The sequence below is a fragment of the Hemitrygon akajei genome, chromosome 3 (assembly GCF_048418815.1).
Source record: "Hemitrygon akajei chromosome 3, sHemAka1.3, whole genome shotgun sequence".
NCBI classification, from domain to species: domain Eukaryota; kingdom Metazoa; phylum Chordata; class Chondrichthyes; order Myliobatiformes; family Dasyatidae; genus Hemitrygon; species Hemitrygon akajei.
Genome location: NC_133126.1, coordinates 144,536,414 through 144,554,174, shown reverse-complemented (window position 1 = coordinate 144,554,174; position 17,761 = coordinate 144,536,414). Strand labels below are relative to the sequence as shown.

Genomic DNA, 17,761 nt, shown 5'->3' with positions numbered 1-17,761 from the left:
TCTTCGGCAAAACTCTGAAAATAAATATTAACAGTGGCACTGCAGAGCAACATACAAGACAGCCACAGAGGAGAAAGATTCACACAAGAAAAAATAATCGCAGAAAGCAACAATTCAGCCTGGTCCTGAAAGTTATGCAGATTAAGCACAAAGCCCTGGTTTTCTAATTATCTCCAAAAATCAACACTTGATGTATGAATCAAAATGCTTTTTATGAGTTCTTGTGGAATCACTTCTTATGGATGTGCGATTCCAGATCTTAAACTGCTAAAGAAAATTATGTTTCACATCAAATGTTTTTGCCAATTATTTTATCTCCTACTGCCTTTGGCAACATGTATGTGATTCAGTTCATCCTTCTCTACACAAAGAGGAAAAAATTTCTGTACTTGTAATCCAAGTCTGTCTTCTCTGGTATAATTTTGGTATCCTTTCCATCTTCTCCAAGGCTTCGAAAACTATAGTTAAGTACAGTGCCAAGAATTACTGTGCATACAGTGTTCAAGCTGAGCTCTAACCAGTGATTAATATTTTAGCATGATTGCCTCCTTTTTACATTCAATGCCAAATAATCTCAAAAGCTTCCAGGTACCAGCATCAATTTGCCTTGCCACCTTCAATTTTTTGCATAAAAGCAGCCCCTTTGCTCTTATAATTTTCTCAAGTCATTCAGATGACACTCTCTCGCTACACCATCTATTTTTCTCAGCAAGTTCAGTAATCCACAATAAACTGTAATGACAACTTGGCTTTCAGCTTCCTCCAAGTGTCTGCTTCCCATTTCCTACATTGCTAAGTTTTTAACCTCCTCGTGCCTCAAAACTACGCTTCTTATACTCATGCAGATGATCTACGCTTTTTCAAAAAAAGGTCTTGATTTTAATTATTCTAACCAGCATGCTACATTGTTGTAAAATGTGCTATTGTTCAGTTCCACAGTAATCCTAAATTGCAAATCCTAAGACTAAGTTGCAACTTAGTCTTTGTTACATATGTCACAAAGCACTTTCCCAAATGCCTCTTAAAACTCAGTGTATCTGACTTGTCTTTAACTGTTCCTTCCAAAAACAATTGCAATAGAATTTAAATTTATAACTAGTTTATGATTCTGAGCCCAGTAGTTCTGAACGTACACTTTATAATATGCTAGCACTCGAGGATTCGCCATTTTGCAGCATATGGAGTAATTCTCATTCTTAGCAGCTCTCTCTCTTAATATATTTTATATCCCACTGACAGGTCCCTTTTAGGTTTGATGATTTATTACTTCTACTGAAGGATTTATGACTTAATAGTAATGGCCGAAAAAAGTTGTTCTGGTATTGAACTGATAAGCTGCAAGACTTTTTCTGAAACGGAGCAAATGGAACAAACCAAGAAAACAGAGGAACTTGTTACATTAGCAGGAATATTTTCTTCAATACAAGACATGAAATCGGAATTCAGGTCGTTTAATATTAAAACTGATAAGCTGACCAGTTCAAACTGGAAGCTTGAGAAAGCTATTTCTATGGTTCAAGACTCTCTGAAAAATTTGGACTCTCAGCTTCAAACACTTCAGCAGACTACAACCTGAAATGAGGATCAGCATGATCTATTCAAGCAAACTATTAAAGATCAAGGAATGAAGATATCTTCGATGGAAAAGAAAATCAATGAAATTACCTCGGAACTATCTAAAACGAAGAGAAAATTAGTTGGTTAGATAGACTGCCTGAAAATACTGAAGCTGGCGATCTGTTAAAATTCTTCTCAGATATGTTGTACTCACATTTTAGTGAGACCCTGGTGTTATGATACCAGCCCCCTCCTTTGTGAGAATTGCAAGAGCCCTAGTAAAAGGGGGGGTCAACGACCCAAAAGAGAGAGAGAGAGAGACAGGCTGAATGGACACAGGAAATGGAAAGACATTCCACTGGGACAAAAGCTGGTGACTGTGGCATTGTTCTCAGGAGACACCTGGGAACTGCAGACGTGCCAACTCGCAGGGACATTGTAAAGCCCTCGGGCAAAGTGGGCTGGTTGAGAGAGAGATTGCACCACCTGCAACCTGATTGACACCTGAGATCCCGTGAGGCAGTATAAAGAAGGGTCTGAAAGAGGACGACCCTCAGACGCACCAAGGAGACACCAAGAAGCACGATACCGCTTCCCGTGGGAACGGGAAGCCATTTTGAAATAAGCCACGTGCGTTAAATTCCGAATGCGGGGTTTGTGGCTGGAACCAACGGAAGGTCGCTTTTAACTAACAACGGGGAAGATCGCTCCCGATTCCACGGATGTTTCGGGCAAGTTTTTCCGTTTATCTCTCTCTCTCTCCAACACGTGAAACCAAAAAAAGGGAAAAGCCTGCAGACTTCAGAGTGACTCTTTATATTTCCAATTGGACTCAGTATTATATACCCTAGACAACGAAAGAGCTTATTTCTGATTGATTATGGTTACACCGGTGTTTTAGATTGAGTTTTGACGATTTGAATGTTTTGTATTAACCATACGTTTGTGCCCTTATTGAATAAAACGTTTGAAAATAGTAGCATCCGACTCAGCTGATCCATCTATCTTTGCTGGTAAGTTACCTGGTTACGGGGTTTTCGTAACAAGTGGGGGCTCGTCCGGGATTTGACACCAAAAAGGGGGGAGGTCAGTGAATCGGGCTGTAAGTCCAAACTTAAATCTGGTTACGCAGGTAGTCAGACGGGAAACCAGCAAAGATGGATGTGGGTGAATTCATGAGAAACCCGACGGTAGAGGCGCTAGGGAAGGCTACAAAATCAGACTTAGTAAGTTTGGCGCAGGCCTTAGACCTCACAGCGGTGAAGCCAGCAATGAAAAAGCAGGAAGTGCTAAGGGTCATACAACAGCACTACGTTGGGAAGAAGGTGTTTACAGCTGAGGATTTGGAAAATATTCCCGAAAGGAGATTAGTGAGTGGGACAAATCAGGCAGAGTTGGAGAAAGCAAGGCTGGAACATGAGTTTAAAATAAAGCAGCTAGAAATAGACGCAGCTCAGAAGGCTGCAGAGAGAGAAGCCGAGAGAGCCGAGAGGGCAAGAGAAGCCGAGAGGGCAAGAGAAGCCGAGAGGGCAAGAGAAGCCGAGAGGGCAAGAGAAGCCGAGAGGGAAAGAGAGCAGGTGTTCAAACTAAAGCAGCTAGAAGCAGAAGAGAGAGAGAAACAGAGGAACTATGAATTGGAGCTGGACAGGCGAAAACAAGAGCGAAGAACTCAAGGGGGAGAGAAAGAGGGGTTTGATATTAGTCGGGCGTTGAGGTTGGTCCCCCCGTTCGAGGAGACGGATGTTGATAGTTATTTCTTGCTCTTTGAAAAGGTGGCAGAGAATCAGCAGTGGCCCAGAGAGCAATGGGTGGCGTTGTTACAAAGTGTGTTACGGGGAAAAGCACAGCGGGTATATGCCGCGCTGCCCACAGAAAGGGACGGGAATTATGATCAAGTAAAGGAGGCCATTCTCCGAGGTTACGAGTTAGTACCTGAGGCGTATAGACAAAGGTTCCGAAATTTAAAAAGAGGGTGGAATCAAACGTATACCGAGCTAGCCCATGAGAAGGGTGTGCTCTTGAATCGTTGGTGCACAGCTGAAAAGGTGGCCGAGGACTATGGGCGTCTCAGGGAGCTAGTTTTGATTGAGGAATTTAAAAGTTGCGTTCCGGAAGAGATCCGAATGTATTTAAATGAGAGGACGAATCAGTCCATCTCAGAGATGGCTAGGCTCGCAGATGAATATGCCCTAACCCACAAGACAAAGTTTTCCTCGCCAAAAAGTTACCCGAGAGACCGTCGGAACGGTAGGGACAGTCCGCCGGCTAAGGGAGAAACTCCACCGGGAGCTAGCACAAAAAGTGAGGATAACAGACAAGAAACCTGGAGATCTCCTGGTTTCAACTGTTTTAATTGTGGAAAGGTGGGACATATTGCATCAAAATGCACTGCTCCGAGGAAGGAGTCGGAACGAGGGAAAGCAGCTATTTCCATAGGCTGTGTTGCGTCGATCCGAAAATCGACAAGCAGGCCCCAGACAGATGGAATACAGGAGGGGCGGGAGACATTTAGGTCCGAAGGAACCGTGGCTTTGAAGGAAGGGGACCCCCCAATTCCCGTACGAATTTGGAGAGACACGGGGGCGGAACTATCGTTAATTAGCCGTAATGTGTTAAAATTCGGCCCTCGCACGGGGGAGGTAGCCCTTAGAGGTATCGGGAACCGAACCGAGGTCGTGCCTTTGCATAGGGTCTTTCTAGATTGTGAGTTGGTGTCGGGACCAGTAGATCTGGGGGTCCTGCCGGAATTGCCAGGAGAAGGAGTGGACGTCCTTCTGGGTAACGACCTAGCGGGTGGGAAGATGGGTGCCGCCGTGAAGCTGACCACCCAGCCCGTGAGAGTTGAAGACCCTCCCTCAGAAAAAAAAATTCTATCCCGCATGTGCGGTCACTCGCAGCATGTCGAAAAGGGCCGCTGAGACAGAGAGCGGGTGGAATCTGGCCAGTTTTGATTTGGCCGAAACTTTTATACCGACTCTGTACCAACGAGAGTCCGAGGAAGGGAAAACGGAGAGTAGGGAGGAACGAGTGGGAAATAGAGAGGAGGTAGACCGGTCCTTAGCCAGAAGAGAGTTTGTACGGGAACAGAATGGTGACGAGGAGCTGGTATCCTTGAGAGAGTCGGTTCTCTCCGAGACTGAACTGGAGGCAGAGCCAGAGGGTTATTATCTCCAGGAGGGGGTGTTGATGAGGAAGTGGAGACCCCCTGCGGTGCAGGCCGATGAGGACTGGGCGGTGCTACGTCAGATAGTAGTCCCGAAAGTATATCGGAACGACATTCTTGACTTAGCCCATAAGGGACCTTTAGGCGGGCATTTGGGAATAAAGAAGACCGTAGAGCGGGTTCAGAGGGAATTCTATTGGCCCAATCTGAGGAAAGATGTTACTGAGTATTGTAAAAGATGTCATACCTGCCAGGTGGTGGGTAAGCCGAATCAAGTTATCCCTAAGGCCCCCCTCCGACCTATTCCCGCATGTGAGGAGCCTTTCTCCCGAGTCATTGTGGATTTTGTGGGACCCTTACCTAAAACTGCGAGTGGGCGGCAGTATATCATGACCCTGATGTGTGCCGCTACACGATTTCCCGAGGCCGTGCCTCTGGGTAGTATTAGGACCTCTGCGGTGGTGAAGGCCCTTATCAAATTCTTTACCACCGTGGGGCTACCCAAGGAGATACAATCAGACCAGGGAAGTACATTCACGTCGAATGTATTTCGGCAGATGATGACCCAGCTCGGGGTGAGGCAGATTATGGCCTCTGCGTACCACCCGGAGTCACAGGGAGCGTTGGAAAGGTTCCACGCTACCCTAAAGACCATGCTTAAAGCTTATTGCCAGGAGAACGTTCGAGACTGGGATGAGGCTTTACCCCTTTTGTTATTTGCCGTAAGGGATACAGTCCAGTGCTCCCTGGGGTTCAGTCCGTTTGAACTGGTTTTCGGTCACAGGCCCAGGGGACCCCTAACCCTACTGAAAGAAAAATGGTCTAACCCGACCGCCCAAGTCAGTGTGGTCGACTATGTGCTGAAATTCCGGGAAAGACTGCGTCAAGTATGCGCCTGGGCAAACGAAAACCTTAAAGCCTCTCAGGAAAAGATGGGTCAGTGGTATAACCAGAGAGCGAGAGAACGAGAGTTTCACGTGGGCGACCGGGTCCTGGTCCTATTCCCGGTAGCTACTCACCCTCTGGGGGCGAGGTTTCAAGGACCATATACAGTGCGTAAGAAAATAGACTCGCTGAATTACGTGATCGAAACCCCCGACCGACGAAAGCCGACCCAGTTAGTTCACGTGAACATGATAAAAGGGTATCACGAACCCACCCCCCCGGTTGTTGGCGCGGCTATGAAAGCCGATGAAGTTGGGGGGGACGGTAAGGAGGAACCAGAACGGTTCGACAAGATAGGTATAGTCCCTACCAGATTAGAGAACTCTGTCGTATTGGCGAATCTTGCGGGTAAAGTTGGCCACTTAAAGCCTGAACAGCGGGAGCAGGTAATACAGCTCGTTAACCGGCATGCAGACTTATGCCCAGATGTTCCCCGAAGGTGTAATGGGACACAACATGATGTGATAGCTACCTCAACCCAACCTATTAAACAAGCCCCTTATCGGATGAATCCTGAGAAAAGCCAGCTGGTAGAGAAGGAGATTGAACATATGCTAGCTGCTGGGATAATCCGCGAATCCTCATCCGCGTGGGCTTCTCCTTGCGTGGTTGTCCCAAAGCCGGACGGGACCATACGATTCTGTACCGATTATCGGAAGGTCAACGCGGTTACCCAGACCGATGCTTACCCTCTTCCCCGGGTGGATGATTGCATTGATCAACTGGGGAAGGCAAGGTACATCACAAAAATTGACTTGCTAAAGGGGTACTGGTGCGTTCCTTTAACGGACCGGGCTCGAGAGATTTCAGCCTTTGTCACCCCGTCTGGGTTGTACGAGTACAACGTTATGCCGTTTGGGATGAAAAATGCCCCAGGGACATTTCAGCGGATGATAGACGCTGTGATAAAGGGGTTAACCCACACCAAGGCTTATCTTGACGATGTGGTAGTTTGGAATGACACCTGGGAGGAGCATCTGGGGGCTGTAGAAAGTTTGTTTACCCGAATGTCGGCAGCCCACCTTACTGTAAACCTCGCTAAGAGTGAGTTTGGTCATGCCACGATCACCTATCTGGGGTATGTGGTGGGAGACGGGCAGTTGGCCCCTGTGCAGGCGAAGGTCCGGGCTATTTCCGAGGTCCCGGTACCCTCCAATAAAAGGGCCCTGAGGAGGTTTCTGGGCATGGTGGGATACTATCGGAAATTCTGTAAAAATTTTGCGGACATTGCGCTCCCCCTTACAAAATTACTGCAGAAGGAGGAAAAATTTGAGTGGGGTCATTCTTGTCAGAATGCCTTTGAAAAGTTAAAAGCCGTACTGTGCCATGACCCGGTGTTAAAAGCGCCCGATCTGTTAACCCCCTTCTCCTTGGCCACGGACGCCAGCGATGAGGCGGCAGGAGCAGTCCTATTGCAGCAAGCGGGGGATGGAGTGGAGCACCCGGTAGCATATTTCTCTCGGAAGTTCAATAGACACCAGAGGAATTACTCTACCGTGGAAAAGGAATTGTTAGCGCTTGTGTTAGCGATACAACATTTCGAAGTGTACATTTGTCCGGCGCAAAGACCCCTAGTGGTCTATACCGATCACAACCCGCTGGTATTCTTGAACAATATGAAAAACAAAAACAGAAGGTTATTAAGCTGGAGTCTGATGCTACAAGAATTTGATATTAAGATCCAGCACATAAAGGGGAGTGATAATGTGCTAGCGGATTGCTTATCCAGGTGTTGAATTGAGTATGCGATGTAGGGCACGGTAGGGTAAGGTATTAAAGAAAAGGGGCACTGTACTTGTTAACTGTTTAGATGCTGACTTGAATGTATAACTGTATTACTCTGTAGTGAAAAGAAAAGCTTCTGTATTGTATTAGATTCAAAATTTCTGTAAGACTGTACCACTCTGGGTTTTAACCGCTGGTAAAAACCTTTTTAAGAGGGGAGGTGTTATGATACCAGCCCCCTCCTTTGTGAGAATTGCAAGAGCCCTAGTAAAAGGGGGGGTCAACGACCCAAAAGAGAGAGAGAGAGAGACAGGCTGAATGGACACAGGAAATGGAAAGACATTCCACTGGGACAAAAGCTGGTGACTGTGGCATTGTTCTCAGGAGACACCTGGGAACTGCAGACGTGCCAACTCGCAGGGACATTGTAAAGCCCTCGGGCAAAGTGGGCTGGTTGAGAGAGAGATTGCACCACCTGCAACCTGATTGACACCTGAGATCCCGTGAGGCAGTATAAAGAAGGGTCTGAAAGAGGACGACCCTCAGACGCACCAAGGAGACACCAAGAAGCACGATACCGCTTCCCGTGGGAACGGGAAGCCATTTTGAAATAAGCCACGTGCGTTAAATTCCGAATGCGGGGTTTGTGGCTGGAACCAACGGAAGATCGCTTTTAACTAACAACGGGGAAGATCGCTCCCGATTCCACGGATGTTTCGGGCAAGTTTTTCCGTTTATCTCTCTCTCTCTCCAACACGTGAAACCAAAAAAAGGGAAAAGCCTGCAGACTTCAGAGTGACTCTTTATATTTCCAATTGGACTCAGTATTATATACCCTAGACAACGAAAGAGCTTATTTCTGATTGATTATGGTTACACCGGTGTTTTAGATTGAGTTTTGACGATTTGAATGTTTTGTATTAACCATACGTTTGTGCCCTTATTGAATAAAACGTTTGAAAATAGTAGCATCCGACTCAGCTGATCCATCTATCTTTGCTGGTAAGTTACCTGGTTACGGGGTTTTCGTAACACTGGAAACTAGCCCCTTAATTGACAGAGCCCACAGAATTCCATTTTCTTGGCGTTCATCCGAATTACATCCTCGACCAATTGTACTTTCTTTGCATTATTATACAACTAAAGAAGCTCTTCTTCGAGAAGCCAGAAAGAAGCAGAAGTTAATCTTTAATTCAGCACAAATTCTGATCCCCTGAAATCTTTGCTGAAGGAAGGAAATACCGAGAAGTTGAGTGAAACGTATAAATTAGATTTATACCCCTCCCTTCGCTTTCCAGCAAAGCTGATAATTTTTCCTGAAAAATCTCAGTCACTGAGAATCTACTCTCCCCAGGAGGGATGGGAGTACATTAAAAATCTTAAAATTAAGCCTACTGAATAAAATATTACAGTTAACCCGATTATTCAGTAGGTAATTCTGAAGTATCTGTTGTACGAGTTGTTTATGGATCTTCTGAGTTAAGCTTATCCTATACTTTTTCAGTCTTTGGTATGGGACGTGGCTGATTAAAAGTTTTTGTTACCTATTAATAGAGTGTGAGTGTGTGTGTGTACACATATAAAAAAAACTGTTTTGTAGGGAACCTCTATAGTATTGTACTCTAATAGTCTGCTTAGGACCTGCCGTGTATTAATCTTTTTATTTATTTTATTTGTTTCAATACTAATATAGTTTTAGGTCTGTTTTATATATATATACACACACACACACACACATATATATATACACATATATATATCACATACATACATTTTTATATATATATATATACACACATTTATATATATCACATACACACACACACACACACTCATTTACTTTTCTTTTTCGAGAGAAAGAATATTGTTTGTAATATTATTTGCTCGGATTTATTCTCTTTTTTTTGAATATGTGTTTAAGATGCTTCAGCTGATTCTAAGATGTCCATTGTTGATGCTTTTATTACCGTTAGACTTAACATTATAGTAGTTGAATTCTGCTTGTGCCTTTTATTATGGCTATTTTCCATGGGATCTTTGTTTTATTTTAATTTCCGGAGCTGCAAGATGGAGAATAGGGTCACGGGTTATTAGTTTAGCATGGGGCCAGCCTATTGATCGCTGAATTCTTATCTTTTGGGAGGCCGGGGGGGCAGGGGACTATTAGAGTAGGTTTTTTTCCTGATTGGGCAGTTCTTTTGATGGATTTTTTTCCTCACAAATGCGTCACTCCTTCTGGTTGTACTCGCGCCTTTTGGTTTAATCTGTACTTGCATAACATTCCTTTATATAATATCAAATTCAATTCTAAACATGGATGTTAATAAAATTAATACAATATTTTGGAATTGGAACGGTGTCAATCACCCCATTAAGCGTAAAAAGATTTTTAAGAAATTAAAAACACTTAACACAGATATTATTTTAGCACAAGAAAATCATATACAGAAAAAGGATGACGACAGATTTTCCGATTTTGGAAAAGACCTCTGTATCACTCGCTGTCTGATTGTAAGATTAGAGGCGTTTCTATATTTCTTAGCCCCAAAATCCCTTTTGTACACCTTAATACTACTACTGATTCAATTGGAAAATATTTAATTGTTACTGGTTTATTATGCAAACAAAGGGTAGCTCTGGTGTGTGTATACGCACCTAACGTAGAAAATTCTGATTTTTTAAAGAAACCGAATCTGAATGAATATAAGTTGATCATGAGTGGTGACTTTAATTGTTGTTTAAATCCAGCGATTAACAGGTCATCAACCAATCTGTTGCTTCCTAATAAAACGGCGGCTTGTATTAATTCTTTTTTGCTAGAATATGGCCTGGTCGATAACTGGAGATACAAACACCCCAATGATAAAGATTTCTCTTTTTTCTCACACGTTCATCATAAGTATTCTCAAATTGATTACTTTTTTTTAAGATACACATCTGTTAAACTCCGTTGTTGAATGTGTATGACGTCATTGCGCTTTCAGATCATGCGCCTTTAAAGTTAACCCTTAAGGTTCGGATAGATTTTTGAAAATGTCACAGTGGAAACTGAATCCTGTATTGTTACAGGATCTAGCTTTTGGTAGTTTTATTAAGGAGCAAATTTCTATATTTTATGAATTTAATACAACTGCAGGAATGTCAAATCTGGTTATATGGGACACATTGAAATCTTTTCTTAGGGGACAGATAATCTCATATTTAGCAGCTTTGAGAAAGAAAACTAAAGCAGAATTGTCAGTGCTTATTAATAAAATTAAACAGATAGATAAAGCGTATTCAGTTAAACCTACTGAAGACCTATATAAAGAAAGGGTTGAACTTCAATCACAGTATGATTTACTTCTGATCTTTCCCACTGAACAGCAAATTCTTAAATCTAAATGTTTATTTTATATACTTGGGGAAAAATCTGCTAAACTTTTAGCAGGTCAGTTAAAGGCTGGGATGGTCAGAAGACAGATTTTAAAAATTCGTAGACTAGATAGAACAGAAACTTTAGAATCTTATGAAATTAATAAGATATTTATGGACTTCTATTCTAATCTTTATAAATCTGAATTCTCTGATAGCACTATTATTATGAATAGATTTTTGCAAAGGTTAAACATAACTCAAATTTCGATTCAAGATGTTGACATGTTAGATGCACCTATTAAACAAGAGGAGATAGCCAAGGCTATATCCTCTATGCAATTAGGTAAAGCTCCGGGACCTGATGGTTATACGGTAGAATTTTACAAGACTTTTCATGAAATGCTTATACCACATCTTCAAAATTTACCGATTCTACATCCTCTGGGAACCTTCCTAAATCTTTTTATGTGGCATTAATTTCATTGATTCCAAAGGAAAAGACCCACTGGAATGTGTATCCTATATAGACCTATTTCTTTATTGAATGTAGATTTTTAAATTCTCTCTAAGATTCTAGCAAATAGGCACTCATATTTTAATATTTGAAGATTATTAAATATCATTTATTCCCCCTCAGCCAAAGAATCTGAATGTACTGTATCTTTGCATACAGAGAAAACCTTTAACAGGGTGGAGTGGCCTATCTATTTCAGGTTTTGAAGAGGTTTAATTTTGGTCCGGGATTTATTTCCTGGATTAAATTGATTTATCAGGCCCCGGTAGCTGCGGTTACAACTAATAATCAGAAGTCTCCTTATTTTAGATTATATAGAGGAACCCGTCAGGGTTGTCCACTTAGTCCTTTATTATTTAATTTGGCTTTAGAACCACTTGCTATTGCTCTTAGGGATTCTAATTCTGTGCAGGGTATTAAGCGAGGGGATAAATGACATAAGATTTCATTATACATGAATGATTTATTATTTTACATTTCAAACCCTAGGAAATCTATTCCTTTTATGTTATCTATATTTACGGAATTTGGTATTTTCTCTGGATATAAACTTAATTTACATAAAAGTGAATTATTCCCTATTAATAATTATTCTGATTATTATGATCAAATACCTTTTAATATTGCCAAAACCATTTCACTTACCTTGGTATCAAAATTACTAAAAATTTTAAAGACCTATATAGGTATAATTTCTCCCCCTTAGTTGAATATACGCAACAGGCGCTTTCCAAATGGTCACCTATGTCGATGTCATTTATAGGTCGAATAAATGCTATAAAAATGGTTATTCTACCCAAATTTTTATATATATTTCAAGCAGTTCCCTCTTTTGTTCCAAAAACATTTTTTGATAAAATAGATTCTCTGATTTTGTCTTATGTTTGTAATAATAAAAGCTCTAGAGTGAATAAACTTTTATTGCAAAAACCAAAAAAAAAATGAAGGACTGGTCTTACCAAACTTTAGATTTTATTATTGGGCAATTAATATTCGTTATATTACTTTTTGGATTTATGATATAGATGACCAAGATCGCCCTTCATGGTTACAGTTGGAGGAAAACTCAGTAACGGGGTTTTCTTTAGCTTCTTTATTAGGAGCTCCCCTTCCGTTTTCGCTCTCCAGAATAGGTAGACAAGCTCTCAACCCTATTGTCAAACATACTTTAAAAATCTGGTTTCAGTTTCGTAAATTTTTTGAATTAAATGATTTTCTACTTTCTAGCAATATTTATTCTAATTTCTTTTTTAAAACATCAACTCTGGATAAGGCTTTTTTAACATGGAAAATTAAGGGAATAAAAACTTCTTTAGATTTGTTTTTACAGGACTGTTCAATGTCCTTTTCACAGTTAATGGATAAATATGACATCTCTAATACACACTTTTTCAGATATTTACAGGTTAGGAATTTTTTACGTGATTTTTTACCGAATTACCTCTTGGCCTGCTCTTTAGATTTGGCTTATGCTATTTTTCAGCTTAAACCATTTCAAAAATGATTAATAGCTTTCATTTATAAACAGTTAATGAATGCTCGCATGTCACCTAATGATAGGGTTCTATGCACCTGGGAAATAGAACTTCAACATTCACTTTCAGATAATCAATGGAGTAAAATTTATTATCTAGTCAATAATTCATCTATCTGTGCACGCCATACCTTAATTCAGTTTATGATAGTACACAGGGCCCATATGTCCAAAGATAAATTGGCGCATATTTTTCCTAATATAAGCCCTACTTGTGACAGATGTAACGCAGAAGTGGCTACTCTGACTCATATGTTTTGGTCATGTGTAAGCTTAAATAACTTTTGGAGGGATGTGTTTGGAATATTATCTAAAGTTATAGATGTGGATGTTCAACCCAATTCACTTACAGCAATTTTTGGGATTATTCCAGAGGAAGCAAGCAAAGTGTCTGCTTCTGCCCAACATGTGATAGCTCTTTCAAATTTACTGGCCAGGAGAGCTATCTTGCTATACTGGAAAGACTCTAATCCACCTACTGTTTTTATTGGCTCTCCTCCATTTTGTCATGTCTAAGCTTGGAGAAAATTAGAAGCCGGACATTTGATACATCTTTTAATTTTGAACAAGTCTGGAGACCCTTTATTCAGTATTTTCGCACGATTTAATTTATTTTTTATTTATTTATTTTTCTTTATTCTCTTTAGGGAAAATCCTTACTATGAAGGTTCGGAGATGACTGGAAGGAAGTTTCTTTTTCTCTTTCTCTTTTTTCTAATTTTATCCTCAAATGGACTGCCCGATCTTTCTTTTTTTTTTGTTTTAGTTTAGTTAGTGGGGGGTTTTTCCCCTTTATTAATTAAAATTTCCAATTCTTTTTTTACGATTGTTATGAGGAGTTGTAGTTTTTTCGATTATATTGTATATATAACAGAGTAACATTTTACCTATCTGATTTTGACAATATACATTTCTTTTTTACTACTGTTTATATGTCTTTTGTATTATCTGTTTGCTAAACTTCTCCTCTGATTTGTATATTCTTTACTGGAAAATCAATAAAAAGACTGAAAAATGAAATGAAGCACTCCAAGGATAAATTGCAGTCTTAAACTAATTCTAAACAGCACACCCCGCCCCAATAAAAACATATCAAAGCCGAATGCTCCTAACAGTAATGCTGCTCCTCAAGGGGGTGCATTCGATTTCCTGGAAAAGCACAATACAAAATAAAGATCCTGGCAAAGCACAATATGAAGTAAAGATGTGAGGTTATAGGCCACACGTATCACCTTTTGAAACAAATAATTCCACATTATTTTACACAGCATTCTCCTGAAACGGAATTCCGAAGAATTTAATTATATTTGTGAAGCTCTGAATTTTTGCCCAGACTATTTTCCCTTGGTACACACAGTGAGTGTTCTATTTTTGTTAAATGATTGCACATAAAAGGTTCTACCTCAGGTTGTAGATCCCTCAACTTGCACTGACGTTGTATTGTTTATTTTTGTTTAGTTTTGCCGCCCAAATTTATATAATTTAGGTCTGTCATGTTTGCAATGTATTGTGTTACTTCTAAAAGCTCATGTCATGGCATTTATGCTCTGGACTGCCCATCTCAATATTCCTGAACTTGAATTTGCTCAAATCATCAATATTGCTTTCAAATGCACCTACATTTATTTTCTGTTAAGAGCTCAAAAGTCTCCAACTAACTTCTCAGTAACATAAACATCTCCCTAAATTACTTACCAAATCACTGCCTTCTATCTCTATTGTCCCTTCTCAAACTCTGCTGGAGCCAACTGCAATCTTAACTGAGAAAAATGCTTACTGTACTTTGTTATAAGAAGGCCTTCAGTTTTTTTAAAAATGTCTCCCCTAGAAACTACAAAATCTAAACAGACATTATACAATACATTTTCATCTATCAGATCCAAACTGTTAACATTAGATTGTTAAAAAGAAAATACAGTCGGCCCCCCCTTATCCGCTGGGGATTGGTTCTGGGACCCCCCCATGGATACCAAGAAATGCTGATGCTCAAGTCCCTTATTTAACCTGTCTCAGCGCGGTGGACTTTACGATTTGGCGGAGCTCAGGCACCGCCGCCCGCAGTGATTCTGTCCCGGAAAATGATCACGATTGAAAATAAAGTGGAAATAATAAAGCTATCGGAAAGAGGTGAAACACCATCGGTCAGTGGAAAAGCGTTAAGACTACAGTCAGTCAACAATCGTAGCAATTTTAAAGGATAAAGTGAGAATAATGGAGCATGTGAAAGGCCCTGCCCCGATGAAAGTTACAATTATTACTAAGCAATGCAGTGGTTTAATTATTGAAATACATATGTTTCTTAAATGTTTTATATGCATAGAAAGGTAAAATATATACTATATACTAAGACAAACGTTTGACTAACTGACAGTAAATAATACCAGATGTACCTGTGCCAACTTACTTATAATACCTAATACAAAGTAAATGCTATGTAAATAGTTGTTATACTGTATTGTTTAGGGAATAATGACAAGAAAAATAAGTCTGTACATGCTCAAACAACGAGTGCTGGAGAGGGAAGTGTCATCAAATGTGAAGTGGTAGCATTTTCATTGACGACCTTCAAAATTATGATTCTTGATACATTCAGGCTGTCATTTTGTGCATTACACACTGATGGTTATATGGCCATCAAGAGAGGATTCAAATAGACTACAGCAGACTGAAGTGGCCAAGTGATGACTTAATACAAATACATTCAGTGGCCACTCTATTAGGCAACTCCTGTATCTAACACAGCGACCACAGAGTGTATGTTTGTGATCTTCTGCTGCTGTAGCCCATCCAATTCGAGTCGGCATGGTGTGCATTCAGAGATGCTCTTCTACACACCACTGTTGATACACGCGGTTATTTGAGTTACTGTCGCCTTCCTGTCAGCTTGAAACAGTCTGGTCATTCTCCACTGATCTCTTCCACTAATGAGCATTTTCACCCACAGAACTACTGCTTACTGGATTCTTTTTTTGTTTCTCACCCCATTCTCTCTAAACTCTAGGGACAATTGCGTGTGAAAACCCCAAAAGATCAGCAGTTTTGGAAATACTCAAACCACGCTGTCTGGCACCAAGAATCACTTGATGATCAAAATCACGGATCATATTTCTTCCCCATTTTTCTGTTTAGTCTGAACAACAACTGAATCTCTTGACCAGGTCTGCAGGCTTTTGTACACTGAGTTGCTGCCACATGATTGGCTGATTAGATATTTGTATTAACAAGATGTACAGGTGTATCTAATAAATTGGCCACTGAGTGCAGGATTGACAGTTCCATGTAAATTTGATTATTAGAAAGGCTGAAAAGAGACAGACTTCCTGGTGTGAGAGAAATATGCACTTACTGTGATTTTTCTTTCTGAGACAAGGAGTGTTAATGCATAGATATCCAATTATTTCCTGATTTATAGCATAGTTAACACTGTAATAACTTCAAATACAAATAATTGTTATTGAAGCTTGATATATTAAATTTGGACAGGGATTTCAAACCCAATATACTTTCACCATTCTTAAAAATGTGAGACTCACAGTATAATAAATTCAGTAGAAAAAAAAGTAAAGGTCACATTTCTTAGAGTTAATTGTATGAACCTATTATTAAGCTATAACGAAAAAGGCATGTTCAATCCACCAGATAAATGGCTGTGTAATCATCACAATGACTTCTCTTCCCATTGCTGTATCTGAAAAATCCTCTCTTTCACTTACACAGTACTGCTTGCTGGTATCACCCAAAAACACTGGACTGATTTTCACATTTATGCTGATGACACTCAACTTTCTATTGCATTCCTTCTGTCAGACTGCTTCTGAATGAATCATAATTACTTTTAGCTACACAAGAGCAAGTCTAAGCTATTGGCCCTAGCCAGCTGCTCTACTGGACCAGACTTCTTCTATTTTCAGAAGATGCGCCGTCACCGAAACAGGCGCATTTCATCCACTTGCCAATATATAAGCATCAAGTACCCAGCGTTACTAATTCCACTGACTTGCAGTTGGTTGTTGGCCCTCTACACATTAGCTTGGCTAGATAATTCTCTTAAGTGTTGTGAGATTACCTGTCATCTCCACTATGGGAAATATGACTGCCTTGACCAATTACCACAATCCAAAGCCTTGCACTCAGTCACAATTCAACAACAATTCCATATCCTGCACCTTCACAACCCCTGGACTTAAAAGTACCCTAGCAATTGTGGCAATATTCAGAAGATACAATCGCCCTGTGCATTTGGTCCAAAACCTCATTCCCTCTCATCAGATGTCATTCTCTCAACGTCTACAAATTCCATTATCCTAAGGTGTGAGAGTGGCAGGGGGCAGTGGCAAGGGTGTGTCAGAGATCAAGAGAACAGATGCTTAAAATCCACATAGACACACACACACTGAGACAAACCCTAACGTCTCTATTAGGCAGGGGTGAGTCCAAAGTACGAAATAATCAACGATAACCTGCTCTGTATATATTATCAATTGGACACAGTTTTCACTTACCGTAGATGTCGGATTATAAGCCGCTACTTTTTTCCCACATTTTGAACAGCTTTGAACACTGCGGCCTTTACTACGGTGCGGCTAATGCATGATTTTTTTTCATGCCGCCAAAAACATTTTGCCTCGTAACAGTAGACCAATAAAATTGATGAGTAGTTCACAGAGGTCCAATGAAATTGTACGATAAATCAAGCGCACTTTCACAATTAAATTATTGTAAATCAGTCATTTGTACTCACCCTCATCAACATGGAAAACACTCGAAGAAAAGCATTGTGCTGCCTTTATGGCAGTTATTTAGTTTATAATATTTTCGCTTAGTAATTCATTTTCTAGTTAAAGTTAGAAGAGTTTTAACTATATTTGTTTTCTGTACTACATCGCGGGATGCTATGACGTCACACCCGGTTTCGCCGCGTCTTGTGGGAAATACCGGTTTGCGATAAACGGGAAGGTGGGGGGCG

The 17,761-nt window shown here is 40.5% G+C and overlaps 2 protein-coding genes across 10 annotated transcripts in view; one reads left to right on the top strand and one right to left on the bottom strand.

Annotated features, from left to right (window-relative positions):
• The window catches only part of schip1 (schwannomin interacting protein 1), an 878,565-nt gene that overhangs the window by 67,976 nt on the left and 792,828 nt on the right, over window positions 1-17,761 (bottom strand). The window lies entirely within an intron of this gene.
• On the top strand, window positions 1,798-15,879 carry LOC140722909 (uncharacterized). The gene is made up of 3 exons (XM_073037549.1): window positions 1,798-2,234; window positions 2,342-4,350; window positions 15,797-15,879. Exons 2-3 carry the CDS (start codon window positions 2,715-2,717, stop codon window positions 15,877-15,879), a joined length of 1,719 nt encoding a protein of 572 aa, XP_072893650.1. The 5' UTR covers window positions 1,798-2,234; window positions 2,342-2,714.

Excerpts from the sequence above, each read along its gene's own strand:
- LOC140722909 (XM_073037549.1), top strand. The coding sequence starts at position 2,715 with ATGGATGTGGGTGAATTCATGAGAAACCCGACGGTAGAGGCGCTAGGG. Across the intron at positions 4,351-15,796 it reads TCTGGGTAACGACCTAGCGG|GGACAATTGCGTGTGAAAAC; the intron begins GTGGGAAGATGG and ends TCTAAACTCTAG.